Source organism: Rhinolophus ferrumequinum, chromosome 10 (genome assembly GCF_004115265.2).
Source record: "Rhinolophus ferrumequinum isolate MPI-CBG mRhiFer1 chromosome 10, mRhiFer1_v1.p, whole genome shotgun sequence".
Classification (NCBI taxonomy): domain Eukaryota; kingdom Metazoa; phylum Chordata; class Mammalia; order Chiroptera; family Rhinolophidae; genus Rhinolophus; species Rhinolophus ferrumequinum.
This window is the reverse complement of record NC_046293.1, coordinates 43,882,879-43,907,139: the sequence shown is the minus strand read 5'-3', so window position 1 is coordinate 43,907,139 and position 24,261 is coordinate 43,882,879. Positions and strand designations below refer to the sequence as shown.

Genomic DNA, 24,261 nt, shown 5'->3' with positions numbered 1-24,261 from the left:
CCTTTCCTTAGGGTCTCTAGTTATGAGGAAATCAACTTTCACTGATTTTCCAAAACGTTCCTTCCTGTCGCGCCTATTGATCACTGTGGCCACCGGAGCCCCCTTTTCCATAGATGCCATGGAGAGTGGAGGGGAGTCTTTTGTCACCCTTACCTGTTCTGCTTCCAGGCACTGGGCTCCCGGGGCTGACAGAGGTGCCTAAGGCAGGAAAAGGACAGATGATGGATTCATCCTTCCCAAAGTGCCTCCGCAAATACTTGAGCTATTTGGATGTCCCCGTGTTGAAAGTACAACCATGGGACTCTGACCCTCTCCTATGGTGAACTGATCTACGGGATCCCCCTGCCTTGAAAGGCTCCGAACCGCTGCTGGCTCCAGGTGAAACCACCGTGGAACCTACGAACGCTAGTGGAGTGCAGCTCCAAAACTACACGTTTCCTCATCCCACGGATGGTTATTAAACCACTCCTCAGGGCAACGTTCTTTCAGGCCTTTGCATGTACAAGCGAGCGGTATATTCAGCGATCCCTCTCCTAATGTGGCTTCCATTCTACTGGCTGCAGAGCAGCACTGAACGATACAAAGGCCCGATAGGTCAGTGTTAGAAAGGGCTACGGGAAATTGTACAGAGCGGGGGCCCTGGTAGGCAGGGGCTGGCCGGCCGATTGGCCTCATCCCTGCCGCCCCACAGGTAGCTCAGAGGCTCCGGATATCTGGAAATATAGATGGGGACCTGTGAGGCCATTTAATTCCCAGGATGACCCAGGTTTGTGACTGGCATGGCGGCCCCCCGCAGGACATGCAGGCTCATGTCCTCAGCCCACCTTCCCACACATGTGTTCAAAGTAGCCACACACTCAGTAATGGGGTTAGAAAAATGAAGTAAGATAAAACAATAAATAATTAAGTCGATCAATCAAGCGATCGATCGATCGATCGATAGATAGATAAATAAGTAAGTAAGAAAGTGAATCAATCAATAAACAGAAACCAAAGCCTCAAACTGAAAAAGCTTGCCTCCTGGAAGTTCAGCTTCGGTGGTCCCACTGCCACCCGTGGACGTCGTGGCCTCTGACAGGGAAAAGAAAGGAAGGAGTACAGAGTAGGCTGTGGGAAACGCACACTGTCCCAATGTCAGAATATATCATCTAAGGTGCCAATATCCAGCTTTCGCGTGCGTTTTCAGGCTTACCTGTGTTGTGACTGCCAGGTTCCAGAGCTTCTCCGGGGCCTGTGGTCGTAGTACCTGCAACAAGCGAGGGGCGGTGACCCCTGGGTCCACTGCTTGTCCACCACGTGAGTTAAATGGGAATCTGTGCGTGTCATGTGGCAGCAAACTATAACCCTGTGACATTTAGGCCCAACAAGTCATCCAACGTGCCCCAGGTAACACCAGTTGGTGGCTCCGTTGGATTGCTTCTTTGTGTGCCTGTGTATTTGTTTGTTTGTTTATTTGTTCATTTGTTTTCTATCACCACTGGACTGAGCCCCCAGGTATTGTGTCTCTTTCTCTGGAGGGGAGGGGGGTAATTTCTCTCCACATTTCTATGTATCAGTCATCAGTTTGACCTCAGGGTGGTCAAAGAGTGAAGGCTCTTGTGAGCTGAGGCAATGAGGAGGCAAGGCAAGGACGGGCTCGCCCGTGTGACATCTGAACTTGCTCTGGACAACACACATTGAAGAGTGTGCCTATAGGTTCCCCTGACTGTGTGCAAAAGTCATCACTGAGTGCAGGTTTGGGCTCAGCCGCGCTCACCTGCGCCTATTCCAAATCCGGTTGTTTCACTCTCTCCTGGGAAAGAGGTGGCCCCTGCGAAAGAGAGGGCAGATACAAAAGAGGTAATGTGACAACATGTAAGGACCTTGGAAGAGAAAAGGGGATACCCCGGGGTATAAAAAGAGGAAAAGCAATACCAGAGGGGACATCTAATTTGTGGAGGGACATGGGGAATATAGTGTGACACCCTGATGCCTCACCTGTGTTGGAACTGCCAGGGGCAACGGTAGTGCCAGGGGCTACGCCGGTGGTGCCTGAAACAGAAAGGGTCTGAGGTCCTCACGGAGACTAGTGTTTGTCTCCCGAAGACCTGCCCTTGGAAGCACTCTAGGTGTATCTGTGTCAGCGCGGAGGGCCCTGTCACTACTCCCCATGAGGTGAGACTCTCTGCACATCCCTTGTCCCCTCTCATTGAGAAAGCGGTAAGAATCGTATCATTCCCAGCACGAGGCACCCTCTCCAGACATTCCCTTCATTCTGCGATGGAGAAACAGGTGGCTTTCTCCCAGGCTCACCTGTCCCGCTCCCAGCTGAGATGCCTCCTTGTGGTCCAGTGGTGCCTATGGTGGGAGGAAAACCAGAGAATCAAGCGAATGTGCCAAGGAAAGCCTTGCACATCGTTATGGTTCTTCTGAGCAGGAAAACCTTTCTAAAGGATGGGCCTCTCTTAGAACGCACACTGCTTTCTCTTTGTCTCACGTGTATACTTCTCCTGAGCTCCCCCTGAGACCTCAGCGACGTGTATGCCATCACGTGAGAGATCTCTCCTACCGCCTTCACCACCAGCTTCTTTAGAGAGTTACTGCCGAGAGGCTAGAAGCTACTTGTGCGAGCTCGCCCCTAATAAGTTAATCTTGGGGGAAATGGCAGCCACGAGATCCACTCTACGGGACAGCCAACCCCCCAACAGGCGAGCCTAGGAAGAGCCACAGTTAACGCTAAGCCCCGGTCGGCGAGCTCCTCATTCTCACCTGGTCTGGGTCCAGTGCCAGGAGTGCCACCGCCTTCTGTTGAAGTTGTGGCCTCTGAAAGAAGAAAGGGACAGGTGGTGAGGCCTGAGGATTGGGGATATGACGGAAAGGATTATGTGGGCGTTTCATCGCAGTCGGTCTACCGACCGCAGGAAGAGGTTACATGTGAAGAGGTCTTCTTGTTCACCTACCTGTGCGTGAACTACCAGAGAGAATGGTGGTCCTGGAGGACATAGGCGGAGCACCTAATAATGAGAGAGACAAAGGCGTCGACAGAGCTTCAGCTCCCTCTTCAAAATCTACTGGATACGTCCCCGAACGACCCAGACACCTTTCCTTAGGGTCTCTAGTTATGAGGAAATCAACTTTCACTGATTTTCCAAAACGTTCCTTCCTGTCGCGCCTATTGATCACTGTGGCCACCGGAGCCCCCTTTTCCATAGATGCCATGGAGAGTGGAGGGGAGTCTTTTGTCACCCTTACCTGTTCTGCTTCCAGGCACTGGGCTCCCGGGGCTGACAGAGGTGCCTAAGGCAGGAAAAGGACAGATGATGGATTCATCCTTCCCAAAGTGCCTCCGCAAATACTTGAGCTATTTGGATGTCCCCGTGTTGAAAGTACAACCATGGGACTCTGACCCTCTCCTATGGTGAACTGATCTACGGGATCCCCCTGCCTTGAAAGGCTCCGAACCGCTGCTGGCTCCAGGTGAAACCACCGTGGAACCTACGAACGCTAGTGGAGTGCAGCTCCAAAACTACACGTTTCCTCATCCCACGGATGGTTATTAAACCACTCCTCAGGGCAACGTTCTTTCAGGCCTTTGCATGTACAAGCGAGCGGTATATTCAGCGATCCCTCTCCTAATGTGGCTTCCATTCTACTGGCTGCAGAGCAGCACTGAACGATACACAGGCCCGATAGGTCAGTGTTAGAAAGGGCTACGGGAAATTGTACAGAGCGGGGGCCCTGGTAGGCAGGGGCTGGCCGGCCGATTGGCCTCATCCCTGCCGCCCCACAGGTAGCTCAGAGGCTCCGGATATCTGGAAATATAGACGGGGACCTGTGAGGCCATTTAATTCCCAGGATGACCCAGGTTTGTGACTGGCATGGCGGCCCCCCGCAGGACATGCAGGCCCATGTCCTCAGCCCACCTTCCCACACATGTGTTCAAAGTAGCCACACACTCAGTAATGGGGTTAGAAAAATGAAGTAAGATAAAACAATAAATAATTAAGTCGATCAATCAAGCGATCGATCGATCGATCGATAGATAGATAAATAAGTAAGTAAGAAAGTGAATCAATCAATAAACAGAAACCAAAGCCTCAAACTGAAAAAGCTTGCCTCCTGGAAGTTCAGCTTCGGTGGTCCCACTGCCACCCGTGGACGTCGTGGCCTCTGACAGGGAAAAGAAAGGAAGGAGTACAGAGTAGGCTGTGGGAAACGCACACTGTCCCAATGTCAGAATATATCATCTAAGGTGCCAATATCCAGCTTTCGCGTGCGTTTTCAGGCTTACCTGTGTTGTGACTGCCAGGTTCCAGAGCTTCTCCGGGGCCTGTGGTCGTAGTACCTGCAACAAGCGAGGGGCGGTGACCCCTGGGTCCACTGCTTGTCCACCACGTGAGTTAAATGGGAATCTGTGCGTGTCATGTGGCAGCAAACTATAACCCTGTGACATTTAGGCCCAACAAGTCATCCAACGTGCCCCAGGTAACACCAGTTGGTGGCTCCGTTGGATTGCTTCTTTGTGTGCTTGTGTATTTGTTTGTTTGTTTATTTGTTCATTTGTTTTCTATCACCACTGGACTGAGCCCCCAGGTATTGTGCCTCTTTCTCTGGAGGGGAGTGGGTAATTTCTCTCCACATTTCTATGTATCAGTCATCAGTTTGACCTCAGGGTGGTCAAAGAGTGAAGGCTCTTGTAAGCTGAGGCAACTGGGAGGCAAGGCAAGGACGGGCTCGCCCGTGTGACATCTGAACTTGCTCTGGACAACACACATTGAAGAGTGTGCCTATAGGTTCCCCAGACTGTTTCCAAAAGTCATCACAGAGTGCAGGTTTGGGCTCAGCCTGGCTCACCTGCGCCTATTTCAAATCCGGTTGTTTCACCTTCTCCTGTGAAAGAGGTGGCCCCTGCCAAAGAGAAGGCAGATAGAAAGACGTTACTGCGCAATATTTATGTATTTTCTAAGAGAAATGGATATACTCTGGGGAAAAAGCAGAAAAAGGAATACCAAAGTAGATATCTAATTTGTTGAGGGACTTGGGGAATATTGTTTGTCACCCTGGTGCCTCACCTGTGTTGGAACTTCCAGGGGCAACAGTTTTGCCAGGGGATACCCCGGTGGTGCCTGAAATACAAAAAATTATTTGGTCATCGCAGTATATATTTCTTTTCTATAGTCTGGTTTCTAGATATCTTTTGTGTATTTTTTTTTATGCAAGTTGCTTACTCTTTTCCCCTTTGTTTTATAATGTGCTCTATGATTTTATGCTCAAATATTTTTTACCAAGGTAGTTTTCTTTAGAATATCCTGCAATTTATACAACCTGTATGCATCATTCTCTGTCATGGAATCTCTTTGTGATATCTCCTCACTTCACTTTCTTCTTTCCTATGACTTGATATTCTAATTCTACAGAGGTGTCTGCTATTTAATGGAAACAGAATTATAGTTTTAGTGTTTTCCAAACTTCATATTTTGGGAAAATACTTCACTCCCCATTCCTTTTGTGAAAAGCATATATCTATATAGGGCAGACATTTTTCCCGTGTTTATGTAACTCTCCTCCATTTCTCAGACATAGGAAGTTTTCTCACCTTTTCTTGTTGAAAAGTTGATAATATTTGTATTTCAATGGAAAAATTTCTCAAAACAATTAGTGCAATCATCCCATCTTTGGATCAAAGCTACAATTCTGAATTTTGTTATTAGTAGCTTATTAGGACAAAATTTCAAAACTGTCAAAGAGTTAGTTTGTCACCAACACAATATTAGTAAAGTAAATACTTTTATTAGCAAAGTAATTATAACTGCTCTTCAGAAACTCTTTCTCTTTCTAGGCTATCCTATGAGTGTTGTTATTACTGGTAATAAGAAGAAAGAAGCTGCTCCTTCTCACCTATTTTGAATCCACCTCCAGTGGTGCCAGCACCGTCTGTGGGAGTTGTAGCCTCTGAGGAAGGAAATAGAAGAGGAAATTCTGGTTTTTCTTAATACTGTCAGAGGTACTTTGTATTATTTTATCACAGCAACCCTATAAAAAGCTTCATTTCCTGAGTGTCCATATAAATAGTTTTCTTATAATTTCAACTCTACCTGTATTAGAAGTGCCTTTTTTAACAGGTCTCTAAGCTCTCTGGTAGAGCACTGTGTGACACACTGAGTAGGAAGAATCTAATGGGTGAGTTGGACAAGTATCAAAATCAAACACCTCATCACAGAAAGACCAGAAAGGAGTTTTACTTCAATGAACAAAATACGACAAAAATACCTGTCTTCATGGACTTTATATTTGAACGTATATGATAAAAGAATGCAGAAGGGGGACAATTAAGAAAAAGTAAGATATTCTAAAGAACAAACTTTTTTGCTTATTTTTAAAACACTTAGGTTTTAAAAAGAAACATCAGGATGCAATAAAAGCTAAATTTTTTTCATGAAAATAATAGGTGACAACACTAATATGCTGAGAAATTTGGTACTGCCGTTTATAATGATGGGGCTATTTCTAGATTTGTTTTTATTTATTTGATTGATTTTGTACATTTCTATACAACCAGTGTAAAACTTAATTATTATGTTTGTAAAGGATTCAGTACATCTTTGTTTTAAGAAGGCACAAAAATAAATAAAGCAAAAGCTCTATGCTATTAAAAAAAAAGATCTATGCTATCAAAATCTAACTTGAAGTTCATGTTGTATTAATCTGATAAATTATGACTTCTGCTATTCTACAATTTTTAAGTGTTTTTTATAATCTTATGTTTTCTCACCTGTTACGTTAGACTGTGTTGGTGGCACTAAAAATAAAAAACACAAATATTATAAATGTATAAATGTACATTTTTATTTACTTCAATTGATAAATATTATAATTTGGGGAAAATATCACTGTCCTTTAGTTTTTTCAGTTCTGAATTGAAACGTTGGAAATTATTTCAAACCACATTATACAGAAGCATATTTTTGTCATTTTAAAATTTCAACTCACCTACAATGAGTGCTGGTGGAATTATGTTAACAGCGCCTAATAATGGAAAGATTAAATTCATGTTTCAAACAATATACTTCATTAATTTCATTTAAAAAAATTTACTTCAGTGATTCAACTGCCATGATATATAATTTTTAAATTAAAAAACAGAAGCATGATATTTCCATAGAGGTTTATATTAAAAATTAAAGTCAGTATGAGAGATCTCTTGGGACAGAAACTGTTAAGTGCTCTTTAAGGAATCATTTATGAGTTACAAATTATTAAATTGAAAACAAAACCAAAGCGTTTTTTCCAAGTAAAATATTTACACATATGTAATTCTTGTTTGGTTCAATGTAATTAAAGACTAAAGTCCTGAATTTGGGAAATCTCTCCCCCCAAAAAATAGATACTACATACTGTGCCCCAATAGTCACATATACTATTGTTATAGCATTAATTTATAGACTAATTATGGTGTTCAATATATAACATTTAAACTTATATAACCATTAATTGAATGAATAAAGAATCATTAGAATTCAGTCTGAATCAAATTATTAAATGAATTGTTTTCTAATGGCTAGTTTGCAAAATGAATTTATATAAGCAGAGTCTGTAATAATAGTTAGAATAAACATAGCATAAATCTTTACCAGAAGAAAATTATAAGCAATCCATTCCTTAAATAATGGACAATTTAGTCACTAAAACTGAGATTCTATTAAATAACCTGCAAACTGAGAAATGATGTCTTTCTCAAGCACTATGGTATGAGTATTACCTGTCCCAAAACTTAAACAATAATGTACTTTATCCTTGAATAAATTATTTAGTCCCATAAGTATTTGTGAATTTTATGTCAGTTTTATAGTTTTATCACATAGAATACCCCAAATCTTGCTGTTTCAGAATGGCAAATGCCAGAGTTTGTTTTGTACAAAAATTTAAAACCTCTTTTTATTACCTGCTGTTGCAGTTCTCACAGTTAGAATTGGGGGAAGTTTAAGTTTTGTACCTATTAAAAGCAAGTTTTTTAATGGATCATTAAAGATCAGTGTATATTTCCCTTAGAAGAGGATGACATTGTGGTGAAGAACAGTCTTTGGAGTAGGTAAACAATGGATAAGAATATGGGTTCCACTCTTTGATAGGCTGTAGAACCTGGACCAACGTAGGTAATGTCTTTTCTAAGTTCTTCATGAGTAAAATGAGATAACAATACTTATTTAAATAATTAAATGAAATAATATATTTAAAGGCATTGTAATTATTTAACTGTGTTGTTATTAATTATTTTACCATTTTTAATTAGCCAATGAGCATGAAAAGTAAAAAAATAAAATAAAATAAAACATATCTGACATCCCCTACTTACATACCAGTAGTGGAACTTCCTGGTGGAATTGTTGAGCCAGGGGTGCTTCCTATGGAACCTGAGATTAACAGTGGATAGTCATGAGCATTGTTATCTTTGGGGACATACCTGGATCTTAACAATGTAACTACTTTGAGTACAGGTGTACTTTCAGTAATGGTGTGAAAGTGCCTAACAAAACATAAGGTCCTAAATACTAGATGACTGGGACTTGACTTTCTGACATGTATGTTTACAATACACTAATGTCAATTATCAGATATACCAGAAAACCTTATGTTGAACTACAATCTGAGCCAACAGCTTCCTTTCCCACTTTAATAGCTTCCATTCCCACTCTCCTGATTTTCCAGGTGTGGTTAATCTGGTTTTGCTTTCACCTGCTTCAGTGGTTTCTCCATGTAGTTCTTCAGTTGTGGCTGGTTAAAGGGATAATTGATTACTATTTTTACATAATTCATTTTAGTAAAAATAATAAACTTACTTCCATTTAAGTAAATTTAAAATTTAAATGCTAATAATGAACCTAAAACACATTTTTAATCATTTCTTCAAAAATTTGGTCCTTGGTTAATTTAACTTAAATCATCATCATAATTTGGATCTCAGTCATGCTTGTGCTAGATCACCCAAGTGAGTCTTAACCTGCTTGGATCCCAGCAGAGGTGGCCCCAGAAGCTGCTGTTCCACTTGCAGTTCCCCTGCTTGCCTCTGTGATTGCTCCTACTGACACTTTAATACCACCTGGACAAAAAAAAAATAAATAAAAAATAAAAGGGGCAGAGATGCAAACAAAATTCTTAAGAATCAGATATCAATTTAAAACAATGACGTTCCACAAAGAACCCATCATTACTCAACGATGTGAGTTCTAACTGGTCTAACTCTGAAAAATCTATACAGTTCAAAACAGGCATCTGACCAAAATTAATATTCTCTATACTAAGAGGTCTATTTACAGATAACTGGACTTGCCTTCAGATGTGGTAATAACTCCTTGGTCCTTGGTTGTTCTTCCTGCCTCAGGGATTATAGCAGATGAAGATTCACTTGTCCAAGTTCCGCCAGTGGATAATACACTTTCCTCTGATCCTCCAGATGAGGGACTACTTGTCCCTAAACTTTCAGATAAAGTTCCTCTTGTTCCTGATGCTCTGGGTGATGATTCAGTGGTCTCTGGCAGTCTAGTTGCTGGTCCAGTAGACTCTGATCCTACAGGTGGTGATACTGTTGTTTCTGACCCTTCACTGGATGGTCCAGTTCTTCCAGACTCTCCCAGTGTTGGTCTTTCAAAGGATGACCTCGTCGTGCCTGCACCAACAACCGATTGTCCACTTATTGTTGATCCTCCAGCAGATGTGCTTGTGGTCTGTGATCCTCCAGATGCTGACCCAGTCGTCCCTAAACCTCCAGTCAATGGGCCAGTTGCTGTTGACTCTTCAGGTGATGATCCAGTTGCCCCCGGCAGTCTAGTTGCTGGTCCAGTCGACTCTGATCCTACAGGTGGTGATACTGTGGTTTCTGACCCTTCACTGGATGGTCCAGTTCTTCCAGACTCTCCCAGTGTTGGTCTTTCAAAGGATGACCTCGTCGTGCCTGCACCAACAACCGATTGTCCACTTATTGTTGATCCTCCAGCAGATGTGCTTGTGGTCTGTGATCCTCCAGATGCTGACCCAGTCGTCCGTAATCCTCCAGTCGATGGGCCAGTTGCTGTTGAGTCTTCAGGTGATGATCCAGTTGCCCCCGGCAGTCTAGTTGCTGGTCCAGTCGACTCTGATCCTACAAGTGGTGAAACTGTGGTTTCTGACCCTTCACTGGATGGTCCAGTTCTTCCAGACTCTCCCAGTGTTGGTCTTTCAAAGGATGACCTCGTCGTGCCTGCACCAACAACCGATTGTCCACTTATTGTTGATCCTCCAGCAGATGTGCTTGTGGTCTGTGATCCTCCAGATGCTGACCCAGTCGTCCGTAATCCTCCAGTCGATGGGCCAGTTGCTGTTGAGTCTTCAGGTGATGATCCAGTTGCTCCCGGCAGTCTAGTTGCTGGTCCAGTCGACTCTGATCGTACAGGTGGTGATACTGTGGTTTCTGACCCTTCACTGGATGGTCCAGTTCTTCCAGACTCTCCCAGTGTTGGTCTTTCAAAGGATGACCTCGTCGTGCCTGCACCAACAACCGATTGTCCACTTATTGTTGATCCTTCAGCAGATGTGCTTGTGGTCTGTGATCCTCCAGATGCTGACCCAGTCGTCCCAAATCCTCCAGTCGATGGTCCAGTTGCTGTTGAGTCTTCAGGTGATGATCCAGTTGCCCCCGGCAGTCTAGTTGCTGGTCCAGTCGACTCTGATCCTACAGGTGGTGATACTGTGGTTTCTGACCCTTCACTGGATGGTCCAGTTCTTCCAGACTCTCCCAGTGTTGGTCTTTCAAAGGATGACCTCGTCGTGCCTGCACCAACAACCGATTGTCCACTTATTGTTGATCCTCCAGCAGATGTGCTTGTGGTCTGTGATCCTCCAGATGCTGACCCAGTCGTCCGTAATCCTCCAGTCGATGGGCCAGTTGCTGTTGAGTCTTCAGGTGATGATCCAGTTGCCCCCGGCAGTCTAGTTGCTGGTCCAGTCGACTCTGATCGTACAGGTGGTGATACTGTGGTTTCTGACCCTTCACTGGATGGTCCAGTTCTTCCAGACTCTCCCAGTGTTGGTCTTTCAAAGGATGACCTCGTCGTGCCTGCACCAACAACCGATTGTCCACTTATTGTTGATCCTCCAGCAGATGTGCTTGTGGTCTGTGATCCTCCAGATGCTGACCCAGTCGTCCGTAATCCTCCAGTCATTGGGCCAGTTGCTGTTGAGTCTTCAGGTGATGATCCAGTTGCCCCCGGCAGTCTAGTTGCTGGTCCAGTCGACTCTGATCCTACAAGTGGTGAAACTGTGGTTTCTGACCCTTCACTGGATGGTCCAGTTCTTCCAGACTCTCCCAGTGTTGGTCTTTCAAAGGATGACCTCGTCGTGCCTGCACCAACAACCGATTGTCCACTTATTGTTGATCCTCCAGCAGATGTGCTTGTGGTCTGTGATCCTCCAGATGCTGACCCAGTCGTCCGTAACCCTCCAGTCGATGGGCCAGTTGCTGTTGAGTCTTCAGGTGATGATCCAGTTGCTCCCGGCAGTCTAGTTGCTGGTCCAGTCGACTCTGATCCTACAGGTGGTGATACTGTGGTTTCTGACCCTTCACTGGATGGTCCAGTTCTTCCAGACTCTCCCAGTGTTGGTCTTTCAAAGGATGACCTCGTCGTGCCTGCACCAACAACCGATTGTCCACTTATTGTTGATCCTTCAGCAGATGTGCTTGTGGTCTGTGATCCTCCAGATGCTGACCCAGTCGTCCCAAATCCTCCAGTCGATGGTCCAGTTGCTGTTGAGTCTTCAGGTGATGATCCAGTTGCCCCCGGCAGTCTAGTTGCTGGTCCAGTCGACTCTGATCCTACAGGTGGTAAAACTGTGGTTTCTGACCCTTCACTGGATGGTCCAGTTCTTCCAGACTCTCCCAGTGTTGGTCTTTCAAAGGATGACCTCGTCGTGCCTGCACCAACAACCGATTGTCCACTTATTGTTGATCCTCCAGCAGATGTGCTTGTGGTCTGTGATCCTCCAGATGCTGACCCAGTCGTCCGTAATCCTCCAGTCGATGGGCCAGTTGCTGTTGAGTCTTCAGGTGATGATCCAGTTGCCCCCGGCAGTCTAGTTGCTGGTCCAGTCGACTCTGATCGTACAAGTGGTGAAACTGTGGTTTCTGACCCTTCACTGGATGGTCCAGTTCTTCCAGACTCTCCCAGTGTTGGTCTTTCAAAGGATGACCTCGTCGTGCCTGCACCAACAACCGATTGTCCACTTATTGTTGATCCTCCAGCAGATGTGCTTGTGGTCTGTGATCCTCCAGATGCTGACCCAGTCGTCCCTAATCCTCCAGTCGATGGGCCAGTTGCTGTTGAGTCTTCAGGTGATGATCCAGTTGCTCCCGGCATTCTAGTTGCTGGTCCAGTCGACTCTGATCCTACAGGTGGTGATACTGTGGTTTCTGACCCTTCACTGGATGGTCCGGTTCTTCCAGACTCTCCCAGTGTTGGTCTTTCAAAGGATGACCTCGTCGTGCCTGCACCAACAACCGATTGTCCACTTATCGTTGATCCTCCAGCAGATGTGCTTGTGGCCTGTGATCCTCCAGATGCTGACCCAGTCGTCCCTAATTCTCCAGTCGATGGGCCAGTTGCTGTTGAGTCTTCAGGTGATGATCCAGTTGCCCCCGGCAGTCTAGTTGCTGGTCCAGTCGACTCTGATCCTACAGGTGGTGATACTGTGGTTTCTGACCCTTCACTGGATGGTCCGGTTCTTCCAGACTCTCCCAGTGTTGGTCTTTCAAAGGATGACCTCGTCGTGCCTGCACCAACAACCGATTGTCCACTTATTGTTGATCCTCCAGCAGATGTGCTTGTGGTCTGTGATCCTCCAGATGCTGACCCAGTCGTCCGTAACCCTCCAGTCGATGGGCCAGTTGCTGTTGAGTCTTCAGGTGATGATCCAGTTGCCCCCGGCAGTCCAGTTGCTGGTCCAGTCGACTCTGATCCTACAGGTGGTGATACTGTGGTTTCTGACCCTTCACTGGATGGTCCGGTTCTTCCAGACTCTCCCAGTGTTGGTCTTTCAAAGGATGACCTCGTCGTGCCTGCACCAACAACCGATTGTCCACTTATTGTTGATCCTCCAGCAGATGTGCTTGTGGTCTGTGATCCTCCAGATGCTGACCCAGTTGTCCCTAATCCTTTGGTTGATGGTCCATTGCCTTCTGAGGCTGCAGGTGAAGATCCAGTTGTCCCTGAACCTACACTAGATGGTATAGTTATTGTTGATCCTACAGCTGATGATCTTGTGGTCTCTGATTGTCTCAGTGCTGATTCAGTTGTCTCTAGTCCTGCTGTTGGTGCTTCAGTTTCTGCCGATGATCTAAGTGATGATCCTGTTGTCCCTTGCACTCCACTTTCTGGTTTCGTTATTTTTGAATCTTCAGATAAAGTTCCAGTTGTCTCCAAACCTACAGTATATGATCTAGTTGTTCCTGATTTTCCAGTTGATGGTCCTGTGATATCTGATTTTTCAGCTGATGTCATAGTTGTCCCTGTCACTCCATCTGATGGTTGATATGTTTCTGATTTTGTACTTGATGTTGCCATTGTCTTTGATTCTTCCACTGATGGTTCAGTTGTTCCTGATTTTCCAGTTGATAATCCAATTTTCCCTGTCACTTCTGCTGGAAGCTTTGTCTCTGATTCATCAGATGATGGTTCAGTTGTCCTTGACTCTCCAGGTGATGGTCCCGTTGTCCTCACCACTGCAGATGATGGTACTATTGTCATCTCTGATCCTTCAGTTGATTGTCTACTTGTGCCTATCAAAATGTGTTGCAAAAATACAATGTTATTTTAAAGCTGTCTTGGTCCTTGGTTAACATAAAGGCTCATGCTGCTTTCTTTTTCCACTATAGCTTTTATACATCTTCATCCCTGTATCCACAATCATTTTTTATACCTTTCATTTTTTCTACAGTGTAACTCCTTATTTATTCATTCAACATCATTTTATATCTTCTATGTCATGTAAGTTCTCAGTAAATTACCTATAAGTATTACCTCATGTTACCATCAAAACAACACTTTGACATGTACAGTATTATTGTTCCTTTTTATAGAGGAGAAATCAAAGGATAGAAAGTTTAAGGAGCTTTTCTAAGATATAGCTATTAAGCAGATAGTTCTCTGTCCTCATAGAAAATTCTAATACATGTAAGAGACATGTGGACATATAATTGAAATTACTATCCAACCAACCCAATTCACCAAAAAAAAAAAAAAAAAAAGCATCAAAGCACTAACCTAATGTGAAGTACTACTGAGCAACTGGATTTTATGTTAGACTGCCTGGCTAGCAAAATCCTCTCTGAAAGGATGCCATTTATTTTGAGATTTGACAACAAGAAGTAAACAGCTATGTGAAACTCTGGGGAAATATCATTACAGGCAGTGGGAAGAGCCACTACAAAAGCTATAAGGATGAAATGAGCTACATATGTTAGAGAAGCAGAACTAGATGTTGAATATATATGCATCATGGTAGGTTAGTGAAAGAACATTAGAAGGTAAAGACATATACACTGGATTGGACAAATTATTGTAAAATGAGGGAAGAAAATTGGACATTTTTCTAAATGCAGTGGAATATAATTTTATGCAAGGGATATATATATATATATATATAGTGCCAAAAAATGTATACACATTTTAAGAAAGGAAAAAACTATCAAAATTGTAATACTCGATATACACTAATAACAAAAGATAAATACATGTCACATTTGATTTCTGCAATTACAAGAGTGTCTCAAAGTGGTTACTGTCAACATCCAGACACTTCTGATTATGGCGAACTAGTGCTTGCGCAACATTGACCAAAGTGTCTACTTGTGTACATTTTTTGGCACCCCGATAAATATATATATATACGTATATATACATATATATATGTATATATATGTGTATATATATACACATACATATATTAAAATCTCTCTTTTCACTCTGCAGAAAATAAAATATATGATTAAGAGTGCATAATAAAAGTTGAAATACAAGTAAGAGGTGATTTCAGGAATCCAGATCATTCATGAGTACAGTCGGCTAGAGAAGTGATAAAAAATATTGAGAACAGTGGACAGGTTCAGGAAATTTCTTAGAAATAGCATAAGTAGGCCTCATTTGTATGTGGGAAGTACAAAATAAAAAGAAGAGAAGCATCAAGGATAGCTCCAAAATTTTTTCCTGAGTAAACTAAGTCAGTGATGGTAACATTTACTGATATGGTAGAGACTAGAGAACAGATGTGGGCATAAAAGTAAATCAAGAATTCTGCTTAGGTCATGTTAAGTCTGTTACATAGACATACAATTGGAAATGTCAAGTTAATAACTGAGTATGAACCTAGAGTTTCAGAGAAGCCAAGAATGGAGATACTCATATGAAAATTTACGTCTACATTATCTTCAAAAGATTCCTATACCTAACTTACTTCCTATAGGTTATGCAACCATCCCCACTAGGCTTGTCTTGTCTCTGACTACCAGAAACTTCTCCATGAACTCAACCTAAGGAAATTTCTCAGCCATGTCATACTCTTGCATTTTTCTACAGACTAGTTTGCGAATTACCAGCTAATGCTCTGATTGCCTCTGAAACCTCAACTTTATTTTACTCAAGAAGTTTAAATTAGTATTATGTTTGAAATCTTAAAGCAATTATCCCACCATACTTCATATCCTGTCATCCTTTGACACTGAGTATAGCATAAATTTTGGTTTTCCCTATCATCTGTGATATTCTAAGCCCATGCTGGCCTTTCTCTTTTATTCTTAGTTCCTACTTCTTCCACAGCCTATTCTCTGTCACAATTATTCTATCCTGTCTTCTGGAGTCCACTTCAATGATTTTAAAAATATCTTCTATATGCTTACGTGTTTTATAAAATGCTTCTACCTCCTCTGGACTTAACATAGTGAGACTAATTCTGCAACAACCTAGCATAACCTGGAATGCTCTTGATCTGAGATCCTAATATCAAGAATTCCACTAAGGGACCAGATGAGGATGGAAACCTTGTATTTGTAGAGACATGGAATTACACAGTGAGTGTGTGTGTGTGGATGCATAAATGTTTGCAACAAAGCTCCACTATGTGGGTGTAGTAGCAAATAGCCACTTCTTCCTATTTCACCAATCCTTCCAAAAATGTTCTCTTTCACAAGTCCTGTTATTTTTATCTCATTGATAAAAATAAAGCCTCTTTATCCTTTACCAGACTAGAAGCTCCTATTCGTTTACTTAGTTATTCACCAAATATTCACCAGATATTTTTCAAGTCAGGCACTGAGCTAGGCACTGGAAATACCTGTAAACTAAAACAGGGAAGATACCAAGACATTTTAGTTTTGACAGAAATACACCAGGTCAATGGCCTGTTTAGTAATGGAAAATAACTGGATAAAGAATCAACAATCTAGGCCCTGTTCTGGCCCCGTAACATACTCATCCTGTGACTGGAGTAAACATGTTGATTTTTCATATATACAGTTTGAGTAATTTCTAATATACTGTCACTTGCGCAGAGTGGTTATGTGATTCAAGTAAGTAAATATATGTGAAAACATTTTGTCCATTTTATACTTAGTGCACTTTTTTCAGATTATCATTTTTATTTTTGCTAAAATAGATTAAGATGACTCACAAATGATATTATATGATGGTTAATGACTGCCTCATATCTTTGTATAATCAGTTAAGTTGTACTCAACATGTCCAATAAAAACAAAGCTATAAAAAAGTATTATTTTATTCTACCAATTATATTTTTCAAGCACATAATTTTTGCCTATTTCATGAGAAATATTTACTAACCTTATTTATTTATTTATTTATTTATTTATTTATTTATTTATTTGTTTGTTTATTTATAGTCTATACCTATAGTACTTTGAAAGAAGTTAAGTATTATGAGGCACAAACATTGTTTAGTAGAGGGTGGCAATACCCAGTGCATAGTTCACGTATTTCCCTTATAGGTAAGATTTGAATAAGTTAGGTATGGTCATGTCCTTCTTGCAAATTCTAGAAAAGAAGACGTTTATAAACCAATGGGTAGAGATTTTAGGAAGCAAACTCTTTTCTAAATTTTTAGACAATTCAGAAGCCAATGTTATTTATTAAATTATTCTCAGAAATGGGGAGATCTGTTCATCAATGTTCTAGATTACTTTTCTGTTCAATAAATTACTTATGGAATATATGTTAATATTTTAAATCATGAGAATTTCTAATATTAAAAATCTACAAAAATTTCTAATACTAATGATGGTAGGTTTTTTTTTTGTAAAACAATGCAGAAAGAAAATATCTAACTTGAAATTTGAAATCCTTGTTGATGTCTGATGACCTTTTGATAATTATCAGGCTATTATCAAGAAAGAAAAAATTTTTTGAACTCTTAAATATGTCTATTACAGGAAAATAGGTTGGTGCAAAAGTAACTGTGGGTTTTGCTATTGTTTTTAACCTTTTAAACCACAATTATTTTTACACCAATCTAATATTATCAATCAATGAAATGCAAAAATAGCTGACATAGTATCTTGTAATTATTTAGCATTTTTAGCCTATATTTATTTTCGCTTGTTGTGTAAATGATTTTGTGCAGAGCAATGCAGACCTTAAATAAAGAAATGTAACTAACTGGATGAGCAAGTCTGTAACTCAAAAGAAGTTCTAACTCAAAAACATCATTAAGGACCAAACAGAAGATGAAATGTTAGATTGTCACTATTGTTTTTTCACTTAACTCCCCAATAGTTGTATCAAATAATATTTCAGTGATTTCTAAATTGGCCATATAAGAATATCAGATTTAAAATGCCACATTAGTCTTGTTTAGTAATGGAGAATATCTGAATTGTCAGATCACTATCATTATCTGGGACATCATGATTCACCCCAATAATGTATAAATACTGAATAACAGACAAATAATTTAATGGCAATCCTAATTGATTCATTTTTGAATTGCAGTGCTCTGATTTTCAAGATGGAAAGGCTTTCAACTAAATAAATATTCTATTTTATAGTCATTTATAAACAAGTTTCTACACCAACTCAGAGTCTGTAATTTTTTCGTGTTTAGTTAATCTCACCTGGTTTATTTGAAGAACTTGTAGTCCCACTGCTGGGTGACACAGGTGTACTTTCACCTCTACCAGTTGTACTACCTGATGTTCCAGGTGTACCTTTTATAAAGGAAAAAATGGAAAGGGTTCATACACAGAGTTTCTTAAACTATGAGATAACCAATTCTGACTTAAATTAACTTCCAACTAAAGGTTACAGAAATGTCCACTTTTCTACATCAATAATAATTATTACTCTATACATTTCAAAAAATGTGCTTTAGCATTTATTTATTATTTCATTGGATCCTTATCACAATCCCACTTAATAGATTACATTGCCCACATTTGCAGATAAACTGAGGCTAAAAAGTTTAAGTGATTTGCTCACTTAACTGCATATTTGTTCTAGCAGCAATGTTCACATACTAGTATGGACACTCGTTGGGCAGGTTGAGTTTTTTTTTCCTCATCAGAAATAGTTACTGAATGTTCATCAAATGCCTTTTTAGTCTTTATGTAGATAACTAGTTGTTTGTTTGTTTTTTCATAGAGCTATTAGTATGATGAACTATATTAATGGATTTCATAATTTTGAAACAAAATTTCGCTAAAAAATAGAAATTTTTATTAAAAATTATTTTAATGTGCTTTTGGATTTTAGTTTCAGTCATTTGTCTTTTGCTATGCAAAGTCTTAAATTGCTCTCTTTTTGTTTTTTGCTTTTTTACTTCTCTTTTGATAGTTTCAAAGGTTATATTTTTATAATAATGTTTTTATATTAGCCCAGTAGCATCCTCCCAATTTTCTTTCAGCTAGTATCTATCTATTGATTCTCCCCTGCAAACAGCAATAAATTTAATGCATAATTTCTTCTTTTATTCTCCTCTTCCTGTTCTGTATTTTTCAATTTAGGTAAATACCATTTTGTTTCTTAATGCTTATTTTTGTTTACTCTTTAATAAACTTAAGTTTCTGTTATTTGGTTCATGAGCTTTATTTTGTTTGCCTACTACCTGTTACTTAATCAATAAGTGTTTCTCATCTTCCTTCTTATTCCTATTTATTGATGTGATGTTTTTACTTGGTCAAATACGTAACATTTATGTATTTTTTCCTATCTTTCAAAATTTGTTCTAGTTTTAGAATTAAGTTAAAAATAGTGTTCATGATCGTTTTGTTAATTTTTAAAGTATTTGTTTGTTGATCCACACTCATCCCCTAGTGATTTTATTATAAAGGGCTCACAGATACATAATTCCCTGAATTCTTTCCTGTTTTAAACTATTTTCCTGTAGACTTCATACTTCATTTACACTTAGCTGGATACAAAACCCTTGTCCCATATTTTCCTTCCTTGAGTATCTTATAAACGCTATATTATAAACGCAAATCTGATGCTAACCTGATTTTCCCTTTTAAATAACTTTGTCTTTTTGCCTTGAAGCACAGAGAATTTTTTTGTTTATATTTCAAGTCTAACAGTTTTCTAAAATAAGTGATAGAATTGACTGTTCGAGATTAATTCTTCCAGTATACAGTAGATTCTTTTAGCATATATATGGATTGAGGTCTTTTTTTAATTGCCAGAAACTTGTACTGATTTACAGTGTTAAATATTAGTTCTATTTCATTGTTTTTTCTTCTTCAGAAACTGCAATAATATATATGTTAGATATTTTTGTCTGTTACTCTGATACACTTTATCTTTTTAAAAATGTCTACAATTTTTTTTGCAGGAGTGAGGTTCTTCTCCATTTTATCCTCTTATCCCTTGCTATATGTTCAGTCTTATTTATTCTCTGATGGGTACCTTGTTGCTTGGTCTTTACTTTTGAGATAATTTTTCTTATTTTTTCAACCACTCTCTTGGGTTTTTATCATTTCCAATTAACAGTCCTACTGTTTATCTATTTTTACCCTGAGTTTTTTTATTTATAATTTTGACATCTATATCTGCAGTAGCTTCTTTATTTTAAATTTATGTTAATATTATATTTTAGTATTCCTCTGCTGAAACCAAGGGCCCTTATGACTTTGATTAAATTTAGTTTTAATTCCTAGGTCTAGAAACCATCTCTCTTTCTTTATATATACACCGCTCAAAGATGTAGCCTTTTCCTCAGTAATCAGCAACCCCAGAGGCAGCAGAAGACAGTAGCCAGAACCTAAGTAATTAATGGTCAAGGGGTCTGGACCTCTGGCAGGCTAATGATAACAGCTTGACCTAAGTTTTTATGTTTCAGCTCCTGAGCCCTAAGGTGCTAAGGTGGAAAGGCCCCCAGGTACTTTCCCATGAGACCTAACAGAAGGAAACCAGAACCAACGTCAGAACTGTTCTCAAGTCCTGAAGAAATAATTCATTACCCTTACCTCACCTCCGACCAATCAGCTCCCAGCATGACCCCAAGTGCCTAACTCACAGTGTCTTGGGATTTTGCCCTATATAATCTATAACCTACATGGCATAGAGGAATTCTGGCTTTTGAGCATTAGCTTCCCATTCTCCTGGATGGCACCATTCATCAATAAAATAGCCGATATTTCTCACCGCAATTCTCAGTGTTTAATAGTTTGGCTCTGCTAGCACAGGGTAGATGCACATTTTCTGGTCTATAACACTGCTTCATGACTACATTTCTAGAATTTGCTTGCTATTGCTGAAAACTTCCGAAATGTATAAAAAGGAGTAGCTTTGTATAAATAAATGGCAATTTCTTTTTCATGATTTTTGGCATTGGATTTGTTTATCCTGAAACAGCAATAGCAGGACATCTTTTGCAGTGGGAGGCAGAGAGAGGCTTTGGTTGTGGCTCACCAGATTTCTCAGATCAGTAGCTTCCTCTTATATTGTTAGGATGAAGGGAAGTTTCTTTCATAAGTGGCACCTTTTCTTTGCCTGTCTTCTAATTCTCAATTATGATCCTGTTTGCTTGGGACTCTTAGCTTTACATACCTTTTTCTTTTTCCACTGACATTCAGGCTCCAAGGATTCCTCCATTTTCCAATATCCCTCCGTCTCCTTGACAAGCAGTTACCGTGTTTCCTCGAAAATAAGACCTAGCTGGCCCATCAGCTCTAATGCATCTCTTGGAGCAAAAGACCGGGTCTTATATTAATTTTTGCTCCAAAAGATGCATTAGAGCTGATGGTCCAGCTTGGTCTTATTTTTGGGGACACAGGGTAAGTGCCTTCCCAAGACTGCCAGTTCTCATTACATGAACTTTCCAATCCGTTTTCTTGCAACTCCGCACCCCCAAGTGCTCTGACTTGCCAGGTCTCAGATTTCTTCAGTATACTATATTTCAGGTGGGGCCCTTCCTTTCTGGGGGTAAATCCTAGTTGATGCTATGTTCTTCTACCACTATTAAGCACCTCTCTCTACTTCCCTCTCTTCTGGCATGCCCTCACCCAAATCTCAGTTCCACTATAAGCCCCAGAGCCAACTTGCATGGTCTTTAGAGTCTTAGTCTTCTCTGTCCCTCCTAAACATGCTAGGTGTGCGCTCTGAGTGTATATATATGGTTTGTAGGAAGAGGTATGTGTAGAATCAAATGTATATAGCCACCATTTCCCTGACTCCTTTTTTTTTCCCCCATTAGAGTTACTTGACCTTAAATTATACTCAAATTTAAGAGCATCAATGAAAATTAAGGTCCATAGACCAGATCACACCATGCTGAGAGATGTATGGTAAGGAACAACTAAAAAGTCAGGTCCAGACTTGTCTGGTTTCCAAGGATTTGTGGGTCCAGTGCTTGTTTGCACAGGGGTACTGTCACCTCCAGATCCAGGGGTAGTGCCACACCTTAGCATGGCTTAATTTTATAATAGAAACAAAAAAGTTAGCTAATTAAAATATAAAATTGATTATTTTATGAGAATAGTTTGTACAAGGAAAAATAAAAACTTTAAATGACAGGTGTAATTCTCTCTGTTGAAAATAAGGAAAGACGCTTCTTTCTTCCTTTTCTTAGAACATTTGCTTTAGAAAATTAGTTATTTTAAGTTCTTTCTCTGTGTCTTTGAAACTTCTTGCCATCATTATGACCCAAGAATGCTTTTTTCAGGGACCGCGGTGCTACTCCTTTGAAATGTAAACATCAAGGGTGATGTTTCTCCTATCTTTCTCTGGTTACAAAACCTTTTCCTGTCATCCAGATAGGAGAACCTTATTTTTTCTTTGTAGGAAACCAACTAACTAACCAGATGGTCACCCCAATTACCAGGTGAATTTAGGATGAACTACTATGTGTAATAAATGCAGTCAAGTCCTATTGCGTGGGGATCAGTTAACATTTTTCTTGAGAACATATATGTAATTGTTTGTGTCTGCTTGGTGAGATTTCTTTCTGTCTTTACAATTATTTAGCAAATTGTCTGTGATTTGTAGTACATTCCGGTTTGATGCTTATTCAATAAAAGTTTTTTCTTTGTGGACAGGGTCTCTGGGTGGAAGAAGATTTTGTTTTCATTTCTATTTCCTCAACACTTGAAATATGACTGTTCTTTATTCCTCTGAAATTGAATATATCCCTAAAATTTCACTCAGTTTACTTACGTTTTGAGTTTTTGCTCAAATTAAAGCGTACAGATATAGTCATAGTGCACTGATTATATCATATTCTTTTCAAAATAGAATAATTCTGTTGTTTTTAACGCCAACTAATCAGTTCCATTACTAGAATTTTCTCTTGAGTTCCCACTTCAACACTTGTCACTGAAAATTTCCTTGTCTTTGATTATCTTCTGCCTTGCATGGTTTTTGCCTTTGAATATATATAAATATTCATTTCTATTGCTCAAAAATCAAGTTCAAAGAGAAATACCTTATTCTACTCTGCTTCTATATTCTACAGAGCACCCAGCATGATGTGATGCACATACTAATATAGATATTGATTTATTTCTGATCATTAGTTTTGAAATTACACAAATCATAAAAATTAAATTCCCCAGGAAAACTTGTCTCTGACAAAATTTTAAGTAAAGAAATCACATTTCTATTGTCTAGATTTATTTTGGTTATATTCTTTCAGTACCTGATACTTCAGAAATGTTTTCACCAACAGCTCCTGTGGTGGCTGCAATTTCCCCTCCAGTTGTTCCTGGTTGAAAAGAACAGTGGTGCTCAGTCCCCATTGGGGTTGCCAGAGTTAGCAAATAAAAACACAAACACCCAGTTAAATTTGGATTCCAGATAAACAACAAACAACCATGTTTCAATTATTGCATGGGCCATACCTATACTAAAAAATTATTCCTTCTTTGTGTGAAATTCCAATTAAAATGGCATTCTGTATTTTAGCAGGCAATTCTAAGTCTACATAGATGGTTGAGTTGAAAATGCTCCTACTATCCATATTTATTTCTCCTATAATTATAGCCATAGCCATTGCTAAATTCACTTAAACTCCTCATAAGAAATTGAGGTCTCAGCTGAGCTTATGATGGAGTACCACCGAAGTACTCAGCTGAGCCCGTGCCTTGCTTGCTCAGTTCCGTTAGGCTGGAAGCAGAGAAAGGTGGTCTAGCTGTGCTGCTACCATCAGTTCCAGCAGTAGTTTCAACAGACTTTCCTGTTATACCTGGTAAACATAGTATTGAGGGAGCATATGAATTATTGTGACAGTCCAGGACTATGGTGCTTTTGAAGAGAAGATTTAGAGAAACAGAAAAATAAAAATCTTCTTGAAAATATAAATCATTGTTATACCATTCCACATCGTTTGTTGGATAGTATTTAATTAATTAATTATTACTGAGTAAAATCACCAGGGTTCTGATGAAAGACTGTACTTTTTGACAAAAGCCATGGCCTCTGAATGATATCTTCTACTCACCTAACTTGCCTTCAGATGGTGTCACTTCATCGCTTGGTGCTCTAGTTGTTTCACCAGCTGATGATACAGTAGTCCCTTTAAAAACACAATAAATATATATCATGATCTTTGGTTAAGCACAACAGAGTATGCTGTTCCTGCTTTCAAAATACTTTTCATATATATGTTCACACCCATTTCCAGTTCACTCAAAAATTCATCATAAGAATCACCTAGATTGCTTCCTAAATATACAGATATACTAGCCCAGTGGTTCTCAGTCCAAGCTATCCATTGGAACCAACTGTAAACCTTTAATTAAAGTATTACTTTTTAAGTATT

The 24,261-nt window shown here is 40.0% G+C and overlaps 2 protein-coding genes and 1 long non-coding RNA gene across 3 annotated transcripts in view; all 3 read right to left on the bottom strand.

The window, feature by feature from the left end:
- Positions 1-73: 73 nt before the first annotated feature.
- Positions 74-3,198, bottom strand: LOC117028789 (submaxillary mucin-like protein). Its single transcript, XM_033117663.1, has 8 exons — positions 2,940-3,198; positions 2,749-2,802; positions 2,293-2,337; positions 1,978-2,031; positions 1,757-1,810; positions 1,193-1,246; positions 1,018-1,071; positions 74-198 (listed from the first exon to the last, which is right to left on the bottom strand). Exons 1-8 carry the CDS (start codon positions 3,196-3,198, stop codon positions 74-76), a joined length of 699 nt encoding a protein of 232 aa, XP_032973554.1.
- An 894-nt stretch (positions 3,199-4,092) lies between these two features.
- Positions 4,093-4,890, bottom strand: LOC117027958 (uncharacterized). The gene is made up of 3 exons (XR_004424045.1): positions 4,834-4,890; positions 4,271-4,324; positions 4,093-4,149 (listed from the first exon to the last, which is right to left on the bottom strand). It is a non-coding gene; the product is annotated as an uncharacterized LOC117027958 (long non-coding RNA).
- Positions 4,891-5,034: 144 nt separating this feature from the next.
- LOC117028788 (mucin-19-like) overlaps positions 5,035-24,261 on the bottom strand; it is a 68,898-nt gene continuing 49,671 nt past the window's right edge. Inside the window, exons 44-53 of the mRNA XM_033117662.1 lie at positions 23,941-24,015; positions 23,140-23,205; positions 18,125-18,217; positions 9,308-13,783; positions 8,978-9,076; positions 8,337-8,390; positions 7,922-7,972; positions 6,752-6,778; positions 5,878-5,931; positions 5,035-5,105 (exon numbers count right to left, since the gene is read on the bottom strand). Of these exons, the coding sequence (XP_032973553.1) occupies positions 5,035-5,105; positions 5,878-5,931; positions 6,752-6,778; positions 7,922-7,972; positions 8,337-8,390; positions 8,978-9,076; positions 9,308-13,783; positions 18,125-18,217; positions 23,140-23,205; positions 23,941-24,015 (5,066 nt within the window). The remainder of the gene's footprint in view (positions 5,106-5,877; positions 5,932-6,751; positions 6,779-7,921; positions 7,973-8,336; positions 8,391-8,977; positions 9,077-9,307; positions 13,784-18,124; positions 18,218-23,139; positions 23,206-23,940; positions 24,016-24,261) is intronic.